The 16,449-nt window shown below is 33.6% G+C and overlaps 1 protein-coding gene across 1 annotated transcript in view; it reads left to right on the top strand.

Annotated features, from left to right (window-relative positions):
- Positions 1-6,661: 6,661 nt before the first annotated feature.
- The window catches only part of LOC117116511 (MAM and LDL-receptor class A domain-containing protein 1-like), a gene marked incomplete at its 5' end in the record, with an annotated part of 70,379 nt that continues 60,591 nt past the window's right edge, over positions 6,662-16,449 (top strand). The window contains one exon of the mRNA XM_033260573.1: positions 6,662-6,791. Coding sequence (XP_033116464.1) covers positions 6,662-6,791 — 130 coding nt within the window. The remainder of the gene's footprint in view (positions 6,792-16,449) is intronic.

Below are 16,449 nucleotides of genomic sequence, written 5' to 3'. Positions count from 1 at the left end.
TTGAATTTTTTTTTTTTTTTTTTTTATTATTTCTTGTCTACAATATTGTTGGGCGCATAGAGACCTTGTTTATTTGCGCTATAAAAATTTATTATTATTATTATTAATATTATTATTAATATTATTTTATTATAAACAAAAAATAGTATAGAGACAAGGGATTTATTATCTAACCATTTTAACTTTACATAAGTAATCTTGCATTATTCGATGACATGGATCATTTACCTTAAAATCTTTGGCTCTGTGCGGTAAAAAAAATGGAAAAATAATAATATTGTAGTCAGAAAAGAAATTTTTTAAAGTAAAATGGAATTTTAAAAAATGTAATTGAAATTGTAAATCTTTAAGGTATTTAGGTGTTGTCTTTAGTTAAACGAGAAATTGCATGAACCAATAATACAGTTTTTAAGAAGCTAAATAAGTAATGTAAAATTGAAAGTTCCAAAACAAAAATGTTTTTGGTAATATACAATTAACAATATGAAACAATGTGTTGTGGATACTGGTTTGACTTAATGCGAGTGAAATTTGGAATGTGTTTTTTTTTTATTATTGAAATTCTTGCAAATTTGTTTTCCTAACAAAGTGACGAATTATTGTACTTTGGTTTCCAGTAAATTAATTTTGTCTTGGGATTTGTGTTTCAGCACAATACCAATGTGATTTTGAAGATCCACACATCTGTTACTTTGAACAAGATAAATATGAATATTTTGATTGGATAAGAACATTTGGTTTCTAGTAAATTAATTTTGTCTTGGGACTCATACATGAAAACATCACTACATCATATCATAAAAGAAGGCAGGACCCACAAAATTAACAACGCAACCAAATCAATTGCTATAGTAAAGCTTGAAATTGGAACCAAATAGACACAGATCTCAGATGCCGGTGATGGTATAACCCCTTACTTCGGTTTGGGTGCTAGCTACTTGTTTATTGGGTTTTTTTTGGTTTTTTTTTTGTATTTTTTTTATTGTTTCTTGTCTACAATATTGTTGGCCGCATAGAGACCTCGTTTATTTGCGCTATAAATATTATTATTATTATTATTATTATTATTATTATTATTATTATTATTCGAGAAATAGCTCATTTGTGTTGGTGTTTGAATGTAATAAAAGTTTAAACTTTTGATCACAACACAAACAAATTTTTTGGGTTGTTTTCATTTTCACTAAGTTGGTCGGAAAAATAGTTCAATTTTGCTTTTTAAATTTTGTAACGTACAGTGTTTCTAAGTTTTTTAAATTGCGTAAACAAACTACTGTCTCTGTTTTTTTTAAATTTAGATAAACATTTATATCTTTGAATTATAAGATGTCCAATTTCAGTAGTCAACCATGGCTCAGATCGTTGCTTAGTCCATACACTTTTTAGAGGAGCAACCTCATCAATTACTGCTAAAATTTCATCTTAAGTTTGCACCAGGCAATAATAACGTCAGTAGCATTTAGTACATCAGTCCAATTGATTTCAATAAGTTTAGAATTAAGTTTTTAGCTGAATATCCCTTCATAAATCTATCGTAATTGTTTTGTGTTTTTTAATTTGACTTTTGACTAATTTTGTTCTACAATAGGTCAAGAAGTGAGAAATTTTAGCTGGATCTGATGCAAATATAAGATCAATGACTGTTGAGGTTGTCTCTGTGACCCTAGTATAGTCATTAATAAGTTGGTTGGAACTAAAAATATCGCAAAATTGTTTAGCTCAGTTATTATTGGATGATGTACTTGCCACATCAACATTGAAATCGCCCATAAGGATAATTTCCTTGTGACAGTGTGTTTTTGCAGTCCCTATTTTAGCATTAGTTCCATTCTACCACATACCATTGTTTATACTAATTGCATTTGCAGACTACATTTTTCATCAAACTGCCCAATGACCACTAACCACAAGGTTGCCCAATTGGTTTATTACCCTGATGATGGAGGATGCCTCATCACTACCATATTCATACCACCTCAAGTAAATAGCTCATCTCATGTTAAGAGATTAATAGAGGGTGCATTAATACCCCAATCAAGGGTGTCTGGTAAACAGGCAGTTTGTTTGGTAAATCAGGCAGTTTTTCATAAGTGTGTTTCATTACTGCTGCAAACTCCAATGGAGCAAGACAGTAATCACATCTCTGAAGTTTTGTCATTCTGAAAGGTTATTCAGATTGTAATATCGTACAGTACCATACCGTACATTGATTGGTCATTGGTGACTATAGTCAACTTGCCCGGTGTTTGCTAGGGGGTTTTAGGTTTAGTTTCGTTTCGCTTTGCCTTTTGTTTTGGATACTTACTCCACGGAAATAAAGAACCTGAAGAATGCTACTCAGTCGTGAAGTGTGTTCTTATTAAGCGTCACATCCTGATCTTGTAAGCTTTTAGAGATATAAAAATCGTCTTTTAATTTAGAAAAGAATAGACGCTGTTGGTTAGGCCTGTACCCCACTCCAACAAGAATTGGTTTAGTTAGGTAGTAGAAAATCTATCCACAGAGCTTCTCGTACTTCGTTGTAAAGATCCTGCTTTACAATGTAAGAGATATCATTACGAATATTTAAGCAAACCCCACCCCCTTTAGTTAGTGTAATTCTGTCATTGCGTTCAACGTTGTAATTTTGAATTTCGATTTCTTTGTTGTTCACAGATTTTGGCTATTGGTTTTGGCTAATATGCAAATTTCATCGATTTTGGGTATAATACTCTAGACATTGAGGTGCAGGCAGTGCAGCCCCTTTCGCTTAATGTTTCAGTTACATTATCAGTGTATTTTTATGACGGATTATGTTGATCTGTTATATGGCAGTCTTCTTCGCTAAGCTCTTGGGCATTGTCATATGTGTAAAATGGCAAGTGTTTGAGCAGACATCTTTGGCATTCAAAGAATACGGACACTTGCATGTGTATGATCCACTACCGCCCTCACCAATACAGTTTGCCCCATTCACACATGGATTATCAGTAATAATGCATAACGGCGAAACTACAAGTATAATAAAAGATGTTAAAAAAACAGACACACATAATACCATATTAATTGGAATAAACGCCCCGGGGTGTTTAGACTGAGAAGGGTTTCAAGAGGGTGTGTATTCAGGTGGAGGCGTTTATTTTTTTTGGTGTAAAATAGATACGTATATTCTCAAATAAACGCCACCTAATTCCACTGCAAATGTGGAGCTACAACACATATCTACTGTCAAATGTGTTATTGCTTGATCATAAAGACTTACTGATAAATACGGTTACAAATTAAGCATCAGTTTTCGGTACATCCTGCGGCATACTACAAATCTCAATTGATGGTATTTACAGTAGTTCCCAGAAGAACTCTCATTTCTGGTTTTATTATCAAACTCATTGCAAAATAAATTGAATTATGAGAAGATTTACACACAAAAAATATCGGAAGCATTAAATCGGTGTAGTGTCCTAATCTTCAATACATGAAGCTTTCATCAGTAGCAAAAACGTTAACACAGATAGTAATAAACCAATTGCCATCCTGGTATACACAAAGACTATATCAGCAGTATGGCGCGAAATGCAAGTCAATTCCGTTTGCAAAGATGTCACAATCACAAAAACAAGTAGGGGAGAAAATCAATTCACGAATCAAACATCAATTGCTCAAAACACACCATAAATATAATTCACAGATACAAGGATAAAAAGTACATATCACGAACATCAAAAAGCAGGAATGTCAAAAAACAAAAAAGGAGCTCGGTGGAAGCATTGCTACTCCCTGCCGGCTTGTATGGCGCAAAATGCAAATACCTGGAATTCCGTCAACAAGATACAGGAAAAAACTTGCGTAAAATGCTTCAATATAAGAAAGTATAAAAAAGGTTCACAGAAAAATGAGGAAACCACAGATCAGATCCAAAACATCAAAATTTGATCAAGAATATATCAAGACATGAAACTAAAATAGCAACTGAGGAGCTCAATATAAACACGTCCGCACAACGTATAACGATTAAAACGGGATTCGAAAGGTACTGAATCAAACTCAATTGTACAATTACGAACACATGATAAAATTAAAGGATCCTAAGTAATTTCTTATTTATTATCGATATAACAACCCAATTGACCTGGTACACAAAAGGATTTTGACCATAAATTAAACTGTTAATCCTACTCATATAACTTACCTCTTCTAATCTCGGCTTTTCTTTCGTGGCTAATCTGGCTAACGTAGAATGACGACTTCCTCCACGACCATAACACCTGACCCTGTTGGATGGGTGGTATCCGAGGCTACGTCCTCTCCTATTTGCCTTCTCATTGACCTACTATATTGGCCTTAAAGAGATCATCATCAATTTGCTTTGTTGCGCCATCGCAGAAGAGTTATGTTTTTATTGTTCTCAATGGCCCATAAAGTGCTGCAAACCGTGTATTTAGGTCTGGAAATTAGCAATCCGCATCACTTTAGACTCTATACCCACAGTCAGCCGTCAACAAAAGAACCAGTGCACGAGCACGAGTGGACCTCAACCCATCCGACGACTCTTGGTATGCCCTTTTCAAAACGCCTCTAGCGGTCTGTGCTTTCTCCAATGCAGAATCCACCAACTTTCCTGGCTTCAATTGACTCTAAATGATTGCCCGATTTACTTTGGGCGCTACAAAACTTTCACAATTCTGCGGCCTTGGATATTTACCAATAAGTTCCGCCAACTTCTCCTCTGGTAGTTTTCCTCCAATGAGGTCCAGAACAATAGCAAGCAGTTTTCCAACAATGGCCCGTCCGTTGTGCCTGCAATGCTAAATTCTGCGGCCAAATTCAAAAAAGTAATAAATTGATCTAGATCAGACATTTTTCCCGTCCATCTGTATACTCGTCAATATTTTGAGCTGATTGAGTGGCCAGAAAATCATCCTCTATGATCACTTTCTTAATTCTTGACCCCCTATGGGGCAAGAAGAAATTCTTGAACCTCTCGCATAATATCATCCTTTGTGTCTGCAACCATGGTTAATATTGAGCTCACTAACTCCTGCTTCAACGCTGTGGTCTCATTATTTAGACGTCTTTTCCAGCTTCATCATAGTCCTAGTATATCAAAGGAAATACCAAAATAAAAAATGCGTATATTCTAAACAACATGTTAGATAAAATAGATGTGCCAGAATTACAAGCAATCTTAAATAAAGTAATTCCATAATAGCTGCTGTAGGTCACACATACCATACCGGCCGTCATAACTGCTACCTGTATGTATGTGGCGCCAAAATAGCGCTCACGTGAAGCGTTAATTCCTGCAATTTTATTGTTATAGTACAAAGACAACAACTTACTGTCCCCGCAAATTATAAATTTAAGCATATAGTAAATTATAGTTAATAGCACACAATCTCTGAAGTAAAGAAACAAATAGCTTCCTTTCCCTTTCTCAAATGCTACTAATAACACATACTTGAATAAAACTACTTCAATTATAAGGTGGACTGCCTGAAGTAGCCCCAAACCTTGCCCATACATGGCTCAAAGTGACTGGTAAATTCTCAAACTAACAATGGGCCCCACAACTAAGAATTGTCACCATAAGTGAACTACAGTATAAATATTAATCGATAACCAAACATATTTACCAAAATTGTGAAAACCTGCTTGTCATAATGCACACAACGATTACTGCACTTAATGAGTTCTAGTAGCCTTGTGCTTCAGGGCGACTAAGTGCATCCTTTCATGGTAAACCTGAAGATGGTTTGCTCCTAATATGGTAGAATAGGATAAAAAGGAAGAACCTACATTTGAAATTGTAAATCTAGGTTATTCAGGAGTAGGTTTTGGTTTGATTGAAAGATTGCAAAAAGCAAATAAACAATAATGTTATGAAAATACCGTATTTAATGGTAAAATCAGAGATGCTATTTGTAGTTTAGATGATTTTGTTTAATTATTGAAAAAGTTCATATGCATTTATGTAGATATATGATAGGAATTCAATGTCAGATATTTTTTTCTATCAAAGCTATGGATTATTGTCTTTGGTTTCCGAAAGGTCCACTGATTAATCTCAGATATTATATTAAAGTATTGAAATAATATTCAATATTGTCTTTGGTTTCACGTTAATTTGACAAATGTGATTACATTCAGTTTATTATTTTTATTGTTTGTAATTTTAGTGCAAACCCAATGTGATTTTGAAGATCAATACACCTGTTACTTTGAACAAGATATATCTGATGATTTTAATTGGATAAGAAGATCTGGATCAACACCCTCATCTCTTACTGGCCCTAAGTATGACCACACATACGGAACAACACAAGGTAATAAAAAACTGATATGAAATTGTATTAAAATAAATTATAAATTAAAACTACAAACAAATACGAAAGCACAATTGCAAATATATGTAAAATTAATCTCTTTGAAAGCATGACATTTATTTTACCATTTACTTACAGGTTTCTATATGTACATCGAAACTTCAAATCCGAGAAAATATAATGAAACTGCACGAATTTGGACACAGTCATATCCTGCAACGAATGGCACATGCGTTGAGTGGTTCTACCACATGTACGGCATCACAGTGAACATATTAAATGTGTATATAGTCAATACAGCAAGTACTGTTGGTACACCTGCGTGGACAAAAAGAAACGACCAAGGAAATATTTGGCGACATGGACAAATCTCAGTCGAAACAAACAATGCCTACAATATAGTCTTCGAAGGAATTGTAGGAACTAGTTATACAGGTGATATTGCTTTAGATGACATCAGGATCACTGATGGAGCATGTTTGAGAGACGGTAAAGTACATTTTAATCTTAAAATTCACTACAATAAAACAAGTATTTTAGCCCACTCTCTGAGAGAGCGGGCTTATATGATTATTCTGAGCGAATTTTGAAGTAATTTGTTTTTCTATCTCTTCCTTCGTTTGTTACGCGATTAGGCCAATCTTGCAATAATATGGAAGAGAAGGCTTGGGGAATTTAAAGTAAGAGTTTTTCTGAAAATGTTGTCGGGAAATATGTGAAATTATATGTTTTTATATCATATCTCTTAACACTAAGATGGGTTTCCTATAAAAGCGTGTTCGTCATTGATCAGATTGCAAATCGGCTGTATATTCCACATTGTGTTTATCAACCAATAACGGCCTGAAATGGTAAGCTTTGCGGCTAATAAACGCGTCTGCACGAGTCTAGTTGGTAGCAAAGAATGAGCCGTTCTGTGGTGCTGGCAATGGTGGGTGGTCTTGGTTCGTGGTCTCTCCTCTGAGAGATAAACAATGTACTGTGCCCCCCCCCCCCATTTTAATACTGCTAGATACGCCACAGGTGTGCAGCACATTTCGTGTCAATGTACTGGCCCGTCGAAGATGAATAGGCTGGCTGGGTACGTACATGTGTATGTGTAGGCCTAGGCCCCTAGTCTAGATCAGATACTACAGGAAATAAATGTAGGCTACAAGTGGCTTTTATGTGTATTAAACCACACATTCAAATCAATCCGTAGCGATGAGTGTATGTACAGCACATTTCGTGTTGCCGCACTGTGGTGTGGTTAATGACGAGGACGTTGCCGTTCACGGCCAAACACACGCCATCTCACGGCCAAATTCGGCCAAACTTTTTTTCGATATCGGCCAAAATTCGGCCAGATTATAATCCGATTAGAAGACAACAGTGGGTACATTCTTTTGAAATACTACAAAAATTATACGGAAATCAGCGGTTATTCGTTTGAAATTCAAGAAATTCAAATGATATACACAGAACAATGTTAAAAATGAATAGTCTATGTTCTTTATTTGCTGGCATGCAGGCCAATTCAGGGGCAAATCCAGAAATGTCTGAAAGGGGGAGGGTCGTGCCGAAAGTGGGTCCGATCGAGATAACACCATCTTAGAGGAAGTTTGTCTTTTCTAGACGCCCGAAAATAGCCTGATGCATTTGGGCGATAAATTTTTTTTTATTTTTTTTATTTTTCTTTTTTTACCAGCCTTAAATCCACCTCTGCTATTTAAAATCACAATATTAAGATTATTCTAAATTTGATTTAAATGTATTAAACATTAATGTACATTGTAGTCGATCTATAGCAAAAATTTTAAGGGTCTGTTATTGGCAAATCCGTAGCTATCTTTAATTAGAATGAATTAAGTTACATAGTTAGTTAACACAAACTGGTGTTAAAACAAACCTATGAAAACTTTAATAAATACTTTTTATAACTTTCTAAATTCGCCTCTGAATGTCATTGTCGCAGTACTTTTAAAGCAATAAATCAGTGTTGCTATCAGAATTATCTTCTTCATTCTCATATGCAACCTAACTCCAGTAACTTCGAAGAAGTCTCTCTGCAAAACTTGCTTGAAATTGGAGGTGCCATCAGACCCGAATGATCACATCGAGCATTTGTATCATGGCGCTCTACATAAAGAACACTGCGGCACCTAGGGCTATACAATTCATGTGGGCAATAATAAATTAATTATTGTAGTACAGTATTTAATTTATATTCAAAAGAGATAGAACCTCCGCTAATAAGATAGAACATATACAAAGACACAATATGTGGTACAAACTTGCAATGAATTGTCTTCATAAAGCTTAAACGAGGATAAACTTCATAAACAATATATTTCATCCGAACAATTTAAATTATTAAATGTCGTCTTTTAAATAAACTCTCGTACGTCAAATTGGCTGAACCGGGGAACATAGATTAAGTGTTTAGTGCAAGTATAAACAAAGGTAATAGATTAGAATCAAATATAGAATTTAAGCTAAAAAAAACAAAATATCCAAAACAAGTCTACGTTATATTAGGCCTATATTGAAAAATGCTACGGCCAGACAAATCAGGGTTGCCAAATTGCAACCCTGATGGTAATGATGAAGATCGTTCGTGTACCTATTGACTGATGAGGCGTCATTAAAAGTGCCTTTCATTTTCAATGGATTACATTCCATTCCAACCATGGTATAACCAGTCGATGGATAACCCAGTAATGAGATATTTTTTTTAGTTTTCACATTACCTATAATCTAGTATGTACTAGTATATTATATAATCTAGTATTAAATGTATATTTAAAAACATATTGGGCAAGTATTTATGTGTATATATATATATATATGTATACATATACATACATCAATATCTGACATCAGCCAAGAAGTTATTTAGACTTTCTCAAACAAAGCTGCATGTTTAACTAACAAACAAAGACAAATGATATGCGTAATTATAATGGCTCTTTGGAAAAATATATTTCTTCACAATGAAATACTTCTATGCAACAAATTCCATTCACTCACCAAACTGTCTACTTAAATCATAAACCGCTACATGTATATCTTCATAATTACATTACAAAATATTTCAAAAACATACGTACACAACAACCCCTACAATAGCCATATTTCCTTTAATATAACTGTACACGACATCACGGCCTTTTGACACCTGGACTTGTTGCGAAATCGGCATTTTACCACCCTACCCGTTAACATCCGATGTCTGATACCACCCGTTTTTTATAAATTGACCTACCCCTTTCAGTCCATAGATATATCCATACCACCAACTTTTTTGCACCAGGGCCGTAACTACACATATACGATAATAGCTTTATACAACACCATACGATATACTCTTTATTATCAAAATAAACTTTCGTTACATTTAAGATATGTTTTGCATTGCATATTTGGTTGAAAAAGGACATATATATCAAAGAAAGAACATTTAAAAATATAAATTGATACAATACAGCAAATGTACAATAAATGTGAAGAATATCCTGTAAAAGCCAGATTAAATGTGGTCTGCATTAACATGAATGAATTTTTGAATCAATTTGTTTTGGAGCTATATAAGTCTGACTCTACCTGATGTATGTATTACAATATCCTGATGAAGAGTGTGAGTGGAATCTTGCATTGTGTGCTTAAACTTCTCTAATGATTAAGAATTACAAAGTTGCTCAAGTTCACAAACACTAAAGCTAATAGATATTGAGGCTCTTTTTATAATCCTATTAATCTTAGTTTTATCACTGACTTGTAAAAATCATATAATAACACAAGAACACAGTATTGATTTTAAAAATAACTAATGAGAAAAAAGACGAAACAAACCTTTTCATGCGATACAGAAAGTACATACGTTTATTGCATTTTATAAATAGTTCATTTGTATTTTCATCCCAAGTTAGTTTATTGTTTATGACGATTCCTAGGTATTTATGTTTTTCAACCACTTTAACTAATTCGTCATTAATGGTTAAATTATCATGATGCACAATTTTTTTACGGTAATCTACAATAATCTCTTTGGTTTTATTAACATTTAATATTAGAAAATTAACCTTACACCAATACCAAAAGACCAATACGGAGTAATATCATTATTTTTGACAAGCTTAACTAGACAGGTGTCGTCAGCAAATTTAAGCATTTACTCTGTTTTGGGGTAGAAATGTCACTGGCATATAGATAGAACAAAAGGGGTGACAAAACACTCCTTCGAGGAGCTTCTATTAGCTATAGTATTAAAGATAACTATTTGGCTCCTCCACTAAGAATGTCAGAAATCCAGAAGTTCAACTGGGCTACCCCAGGCATCTTGATAAACTAATCGGTAAGAATATGCGGTTGAATTGTTAAACATTGATTTGAAGTCGAGGAACAAAATCATGGCACACGTACAGGTACTCTCAATGGGCATCCACCTTTGTGAGTTAAATGTTGTAACAGCATCAACAACCCCCTTTTTCTCTGTACGCATATTGAAACATATCAACATTATAGTCTTAGTATCTTCATTTAAAATGATTTCACAATCAAAACATTTCATGGGACTAGCATTCAGAACAATATGGTCTATAATCAGTGCATATCAAAGGCTTCTCTACTTCGATATAGGAAATATTTCCATAGCTTAGGTACACAAGAAATATCTAAAAACCACTGGAACAAGAACTGAAATATATTACAAATTTGTGAATAACAGAACTTAATTACTTTATTTGAAACGCCATTATTCCCCGGATTCTTTATGTGAGTTGATTTTCCTACTTTTCAACATCAACAATGGTAACATTGATTTTGTTGTGACAATTGACAACCTTGAAAAGATGACTTCGGCGAAAGAGTATAAAGTATGTTTAAATCATTCGCTGAAATTGCAGTGTTCTGGAGTCCACAAGGCCGTATTTACTTACAACTCCGTTTTATTTACTGCATCCCGATCCATACATTCCGAATGTCACCATATTCAAATTTATCTTCGATTGTTTTTCCGATCACTGCTTTACTTACTTTTTAAGAATGGTTGTCCATAAAAATCAAAGATTTGGTGGCAGATGTCAAAAAATGGATTTCTCTCAAATTGTTACCATGAATAGATACTTGGGTAAAAAACGACCCATTATTTAAATTTTGGACATTTTCAGAAGTGTAAAAACACTGACTTTCAGACCTTATTTTAAAAAAAGAACATGCACTACATATATTTTTGTGATCATCCTTGTAAATAACCAGGTATTAACTTCCAATTATCTCAAAAAAAAAATTGTGTAAAAAATTCTGTTAGGAAGATATCATTATTTACAAAAGGGGGTTTTTCTCAAAATATATATATATTTTTTTTTAAGTATGCCTCAGAAACCTATCTGTAACTTCCAAAGTGGTGTATACATATCCACCATCTTCCATATTTTGGTAGTCAATAGTTGTCCAAACAATAATCAAGAAAAAAAGTTGTGGGTAATTTACACACGTGGATCCGGTATTGCCAGAAAAAACATCATTTTTTGAATAAAAATATATCATTTCTTATTTTATTTTATTTTTATTTTATTTATTTCCAGGCAAAACAATACAGTACAATAGAAAAGAGAAATAAATGACAAAAAACAAAAAGCCTGAGGATTACCTAAAAGCGAACTTAATCACTATCTAAAGGCTCTCCAAAACATTAAAAAGACAAACATTAAAATCTGAAAAATTCACAATTCATATATGTAAAATATAAAAAATTAATAACAATATTACAAAGAGAATTACAATTTTATTAAGGTAAAAATATAGTTTAGTTAATTTAATATGATTTAATTAAAAAAATATTGCTTAAGTACATATTTAAATTTTGTGGAATTAATTGCACATTCCCTAATATTTGGAGGTAGATCATTCCATAAATAAGGAAAATAATTAAAAACAGTAAATTTATAACAATTGGTTATAGCAAATTGGATCTTAAAAATCTAAAATTAGACAGATGACGGTTATTAACAACAGGAAGAAGATTTGGTTCAATATCATATTTTCTATGGAAGCAAGACAATACAAAAGAAAGAAGGAGGTATTTATAATGGTCAGAAATAAGTGGAATCTGAAGGAGGGATAAACGTTCAGCATAATTAAAAATAGATCATAATTAAAATAAGCCCGCGTAAACTCGCGTTGAACTTTTTCAAGAGAATTAATGTGATTAATTTGAAAAGGGTACCATGCCGGGATTCCATATTCAAGTATAGTTCTACAAAGGGTCTTAAAAAGTAACATCAGGGAAACGGGGTTATTGCATCAGACAATTCTTTTTATAAAACCAGAAAGTCTTGAGGCCTTAGCAGTAATCATATCAACATGTGCGCTCCAGGTTATGAGAAATTATAACGCCAAGATATTTGTATGTTTTAACTGTATCCATTGACTGATTTCCAAGAAAGTATTTAGTATCAACAACACGATTACTCCGAGTAATATGCATTGTTTTGCATTTATCAACATTAAGAGCCATATTATTTTTGGCGCTCCATGAAAGTAGATGATAAAGGTCAGATTGAAGAGAAATAGTATCATTGGATGAAAATATGGGACGATAAACAATTGTATCATCAGCATATTGGGCAAGTGATGACGTAACACAGTTAAGTAGGTCGTTAACAAAAATATTAAATAACACAGGACCTAAAATAGAGCCCTGTGGGACTCCAGATGAAACATCACACCAATCAGAAGAAAATCCTTGAAAAATAACCCTTTTTTTTACGTTCAGAAAGGATCGAACAAAACCAATTATAAAGATGACCACAAATACCAAAACCATGTAATTTCTGTACACTAGGCCAAGATGAGGAACCCGTTCAAAGGCTTTTGCCCAGTCTAAAAAGATAACATCAATTCTTGGAGGATTGCGCTTATCAAGAATTGATGCCCAGTCATTAAAAACTAATGTAACGCATAATCTTCCAGGAAGGAAACCATGCTGACAATTAAATAAAATACCAAGATTATAAATATGGTTAGAAAGAGTCTTGCAGCAACAATACGCTCAAGAACCTTTCCAACAGAGGAACACAATGAGATTGGACGATAATTGGAGATATTAGAAGGATTTCCACTTTTAGGGACTGGCACCACATTAGCCTGCTTCCACGCTCGTGGATGCTCACCCTGTTTTAAGGAATGTTAAAAATTTGAGCTAGGGTATCGGATATTATAGGGGCTGTAATTTTCAGCATAAAAGCATTTATGCCATCAGGGCCGAAGGATTTTTTAAATCTTTTGATTGACTGTATAATCTTAAAAACCTCTTCTCCATTGGTCGAGATAAGACTTAAAGGTGAGAAACCAATATGGTCATTACAAAATAACTTATGACCAGGTAAAATAGTCGTGTCATTGGAACTGAAATTAGATTGAAAATGACGATTAAAGTAATGACAAATTGTTTGAGGATCAGTTACAGTTTTATTATCAATAATAAAACCAATAGTTAATTGAGCTGAACGTTTTCCTTTAACAAATGACCAAAATTTCATAGGATTAATGTGAACATTATGAGAAATTTCAACAAAATGGCTATTATAGGCTTTATTAACAGCATATTTTACTGAATGGATAACACTATAAATCAACGTAAATTTATTTCAAAATAATGTTACTATAGTTACATAAATAGTCTAACAACATGTTAAGAAATGTGTTGCCAGGCTCATTTCAAGTAATTTAAAACTTAATTTTGTACTGTATTGCCAGAAAACAGCATTGTTTTTATTGAAAATTAACATAAAAATATACATCTTTTTAGTGAACAGTTAACACTATTATATATAATATAATTTATTTACCATAACAAATATAGTTACCTGATTAGTTTAACAACATGCTAAAGAATGTGTTGTAAGGTTTATTAATATGCGTTACTGTATTGCCAGAAAAAGCAGCATTTTTTTCATTAAAAAATATTGTAAATATACATTTTTTTACTGTACAGAAAATGCTATAATATAAAATATAAGCCCTAATTTTTGTAACCATAATATTACTATGTACATGACTATTATAACAACATGTGTTGCCAGGTTTATTTCAAGTATGTTAAACTTACTGCATTGCATGTAAAGCAAACAACTTAATTTAACTTTCTGAAAAGAAAAAACAAAATTCAAACACCACTCTCACAAAAGCAATCCTTTCAACGACGAGTTATGATTTTCAACTTATGAAGACTCAATTTAATTGTTGAATTCACCATGAAAAGTTAATTTTGCCATATAAAATTGGATGTTAAAGATCAACTGTTTCATGGACCAGCATTTGGAGGTTGTCTATTGCGATTCCTCTTCGGCAGCTTAAAGAATATCTTCATCTGACTCGTCAACAGTTTTGTAGCCTACAGTGTACTACTGTGTCTTGACACTTCTCTAATAGCTTTACATCTTTTTCTCAGATATTCTGATATATATTGATGAATATAAATGTAATGTTTCTTGTATGGCAGATAATAGTCGACTGATGGATTTTGGAGCAAATGAAAATTTAATTGAAAGATTAGACATTAGAAAATAAAAATGCTACCATGGGAATATGCAAGTGTCAGCTGATTCCTTTTAGCATAACCTTTTATTTGCCCAACAGTGTTTGATTCTCAGGTCTGTATTCAAGTGTTCCTGTAACTATCTGATTTTCTAGTGTACAGAAGCTTATGTAAGACTTTATAAATCCATCTTCGGGACAGAAAAACAAATGATTATTAAACTTATCCTTCATTTATAAGTTGGCCTTGTGCACAGACTGGTAGATGTTGGCGAACAGGTTGATCAGACACCTTCGCAGTGATCATTTCCTTAAAAATTCCATTGTATTTTGGTGGTTCATGCACACCAAAAGACACTATGGTATCTTTAAAATTTGTTTTCCACTTTCTGAACCAGGTCAAATGTCATATGCCCTCCATACTCAAACTCCGGCCAGGGGCGGATTTAGGGGGAGGGGCAGGCCCACCCTGTCCCCCTCCTTTTGGGAAATAAAAGAAAGAAAATAAAAAGAAAAAAAATAAAGAAAAAGAAAAAAATTATAGCCCAGACACCTCAAATGGTATTTTTGGGCATCTAGAACACAAAAATTTCGCGGAGGCATGCCCCGGACCCCCTAGGACAGTGTTGTCTTGATCAGCCCAACTTTCGGCCACCCCCTCCCTTTTTGGACATCTCTGGATCCACCCCTGCCTGTAGTTGTAAATTAAAAATTATTAAGAAGGCTTATACCATCCCACTTGCAGTTCTTCATAATGTTGCAACATTTGAGAAGGTAGGAACAACCTTTTACTGTCTATCTGATTCTAAAGCATGTTTCATTTTAAAACCATCTTCAATGACATGAACTTCGTTTGCACATTTAACCTTGTCATTTCAGCAATTTCTTTTGTTGCAAGTAGTGTAGTTGTACGGTGGTAGCAGCCAGCATTGTTGTGATGTAAGTTTAGGAAGCACACTCTTCAGCCATGAAACTACATCTTTCATTATCGCTGTTCTGGGCTTGTGTTTGGAACACCGCGATGTGCCAAGATATTCATTTTCCAAAAAATCTGCTCGAGATTCTCTGAATGCTCTAATTGGACCACCATCTGGGACATAGAGCTTCTTGTCGGGCGAATCCTGGCACCACCCCTACCACCACATATTAGATTTATATTTTTCCACGACAAGAAGGGGTAGGGGTGTTGCATGATGTGGTTAGGGAGGAGAGGGTGTTATTCAGGGACTGGCATTCCCAGGCAGGTTAAAGTGCTGTGTCCAACTGGTGACACCACTGACAAAAATTGGTATATATAAAGTGAAATTATTGTAAACTCACCTTAAAAATGTTTAAAATACCGCTAAAACAGAAAAATGACATTGATACCACAAACATTTTTTTTTATCAGAACATTACTTAAAGTATTGAAAAACATTTATTATTGTTGTAATCAAAGGATTCTATGAATAACTCAGCGGAAAAAAACTGGTAAATTTTACTATTATAATATTTTTTTAATGAAAAATGCCAGTTTTTCTGGCAATACTGCTCGTACGTTTTTTAATTAACGACATTTTTTAAAGTAGAATTCTCTAAGGGAGCATTAGAACTACCTATTTGTAGAAAATCAGTTCTAAAAGAGCACCAC

Source organism: Anneissia japonica, unplaced genomic scaffold, assembly GCF_011630105.1.
Source record: "Anneissia japonica isolate Jap-2015-1 unplaced genomic scaffold, ASM1163010v1 scaffold287606_len166773_cov115, whole genome shotgun sequence".
Classification (NCBI taxonomy): domain Eukaryota; kingdom Metazoa; phylum Echinodermata; class Crinoidea; order Comatulida; family Comatulidae; genus Anneissia; species Anneissia japonica.
This window is presented reverse-complemented; position numbering and strand designations above follow the sequence as displayed.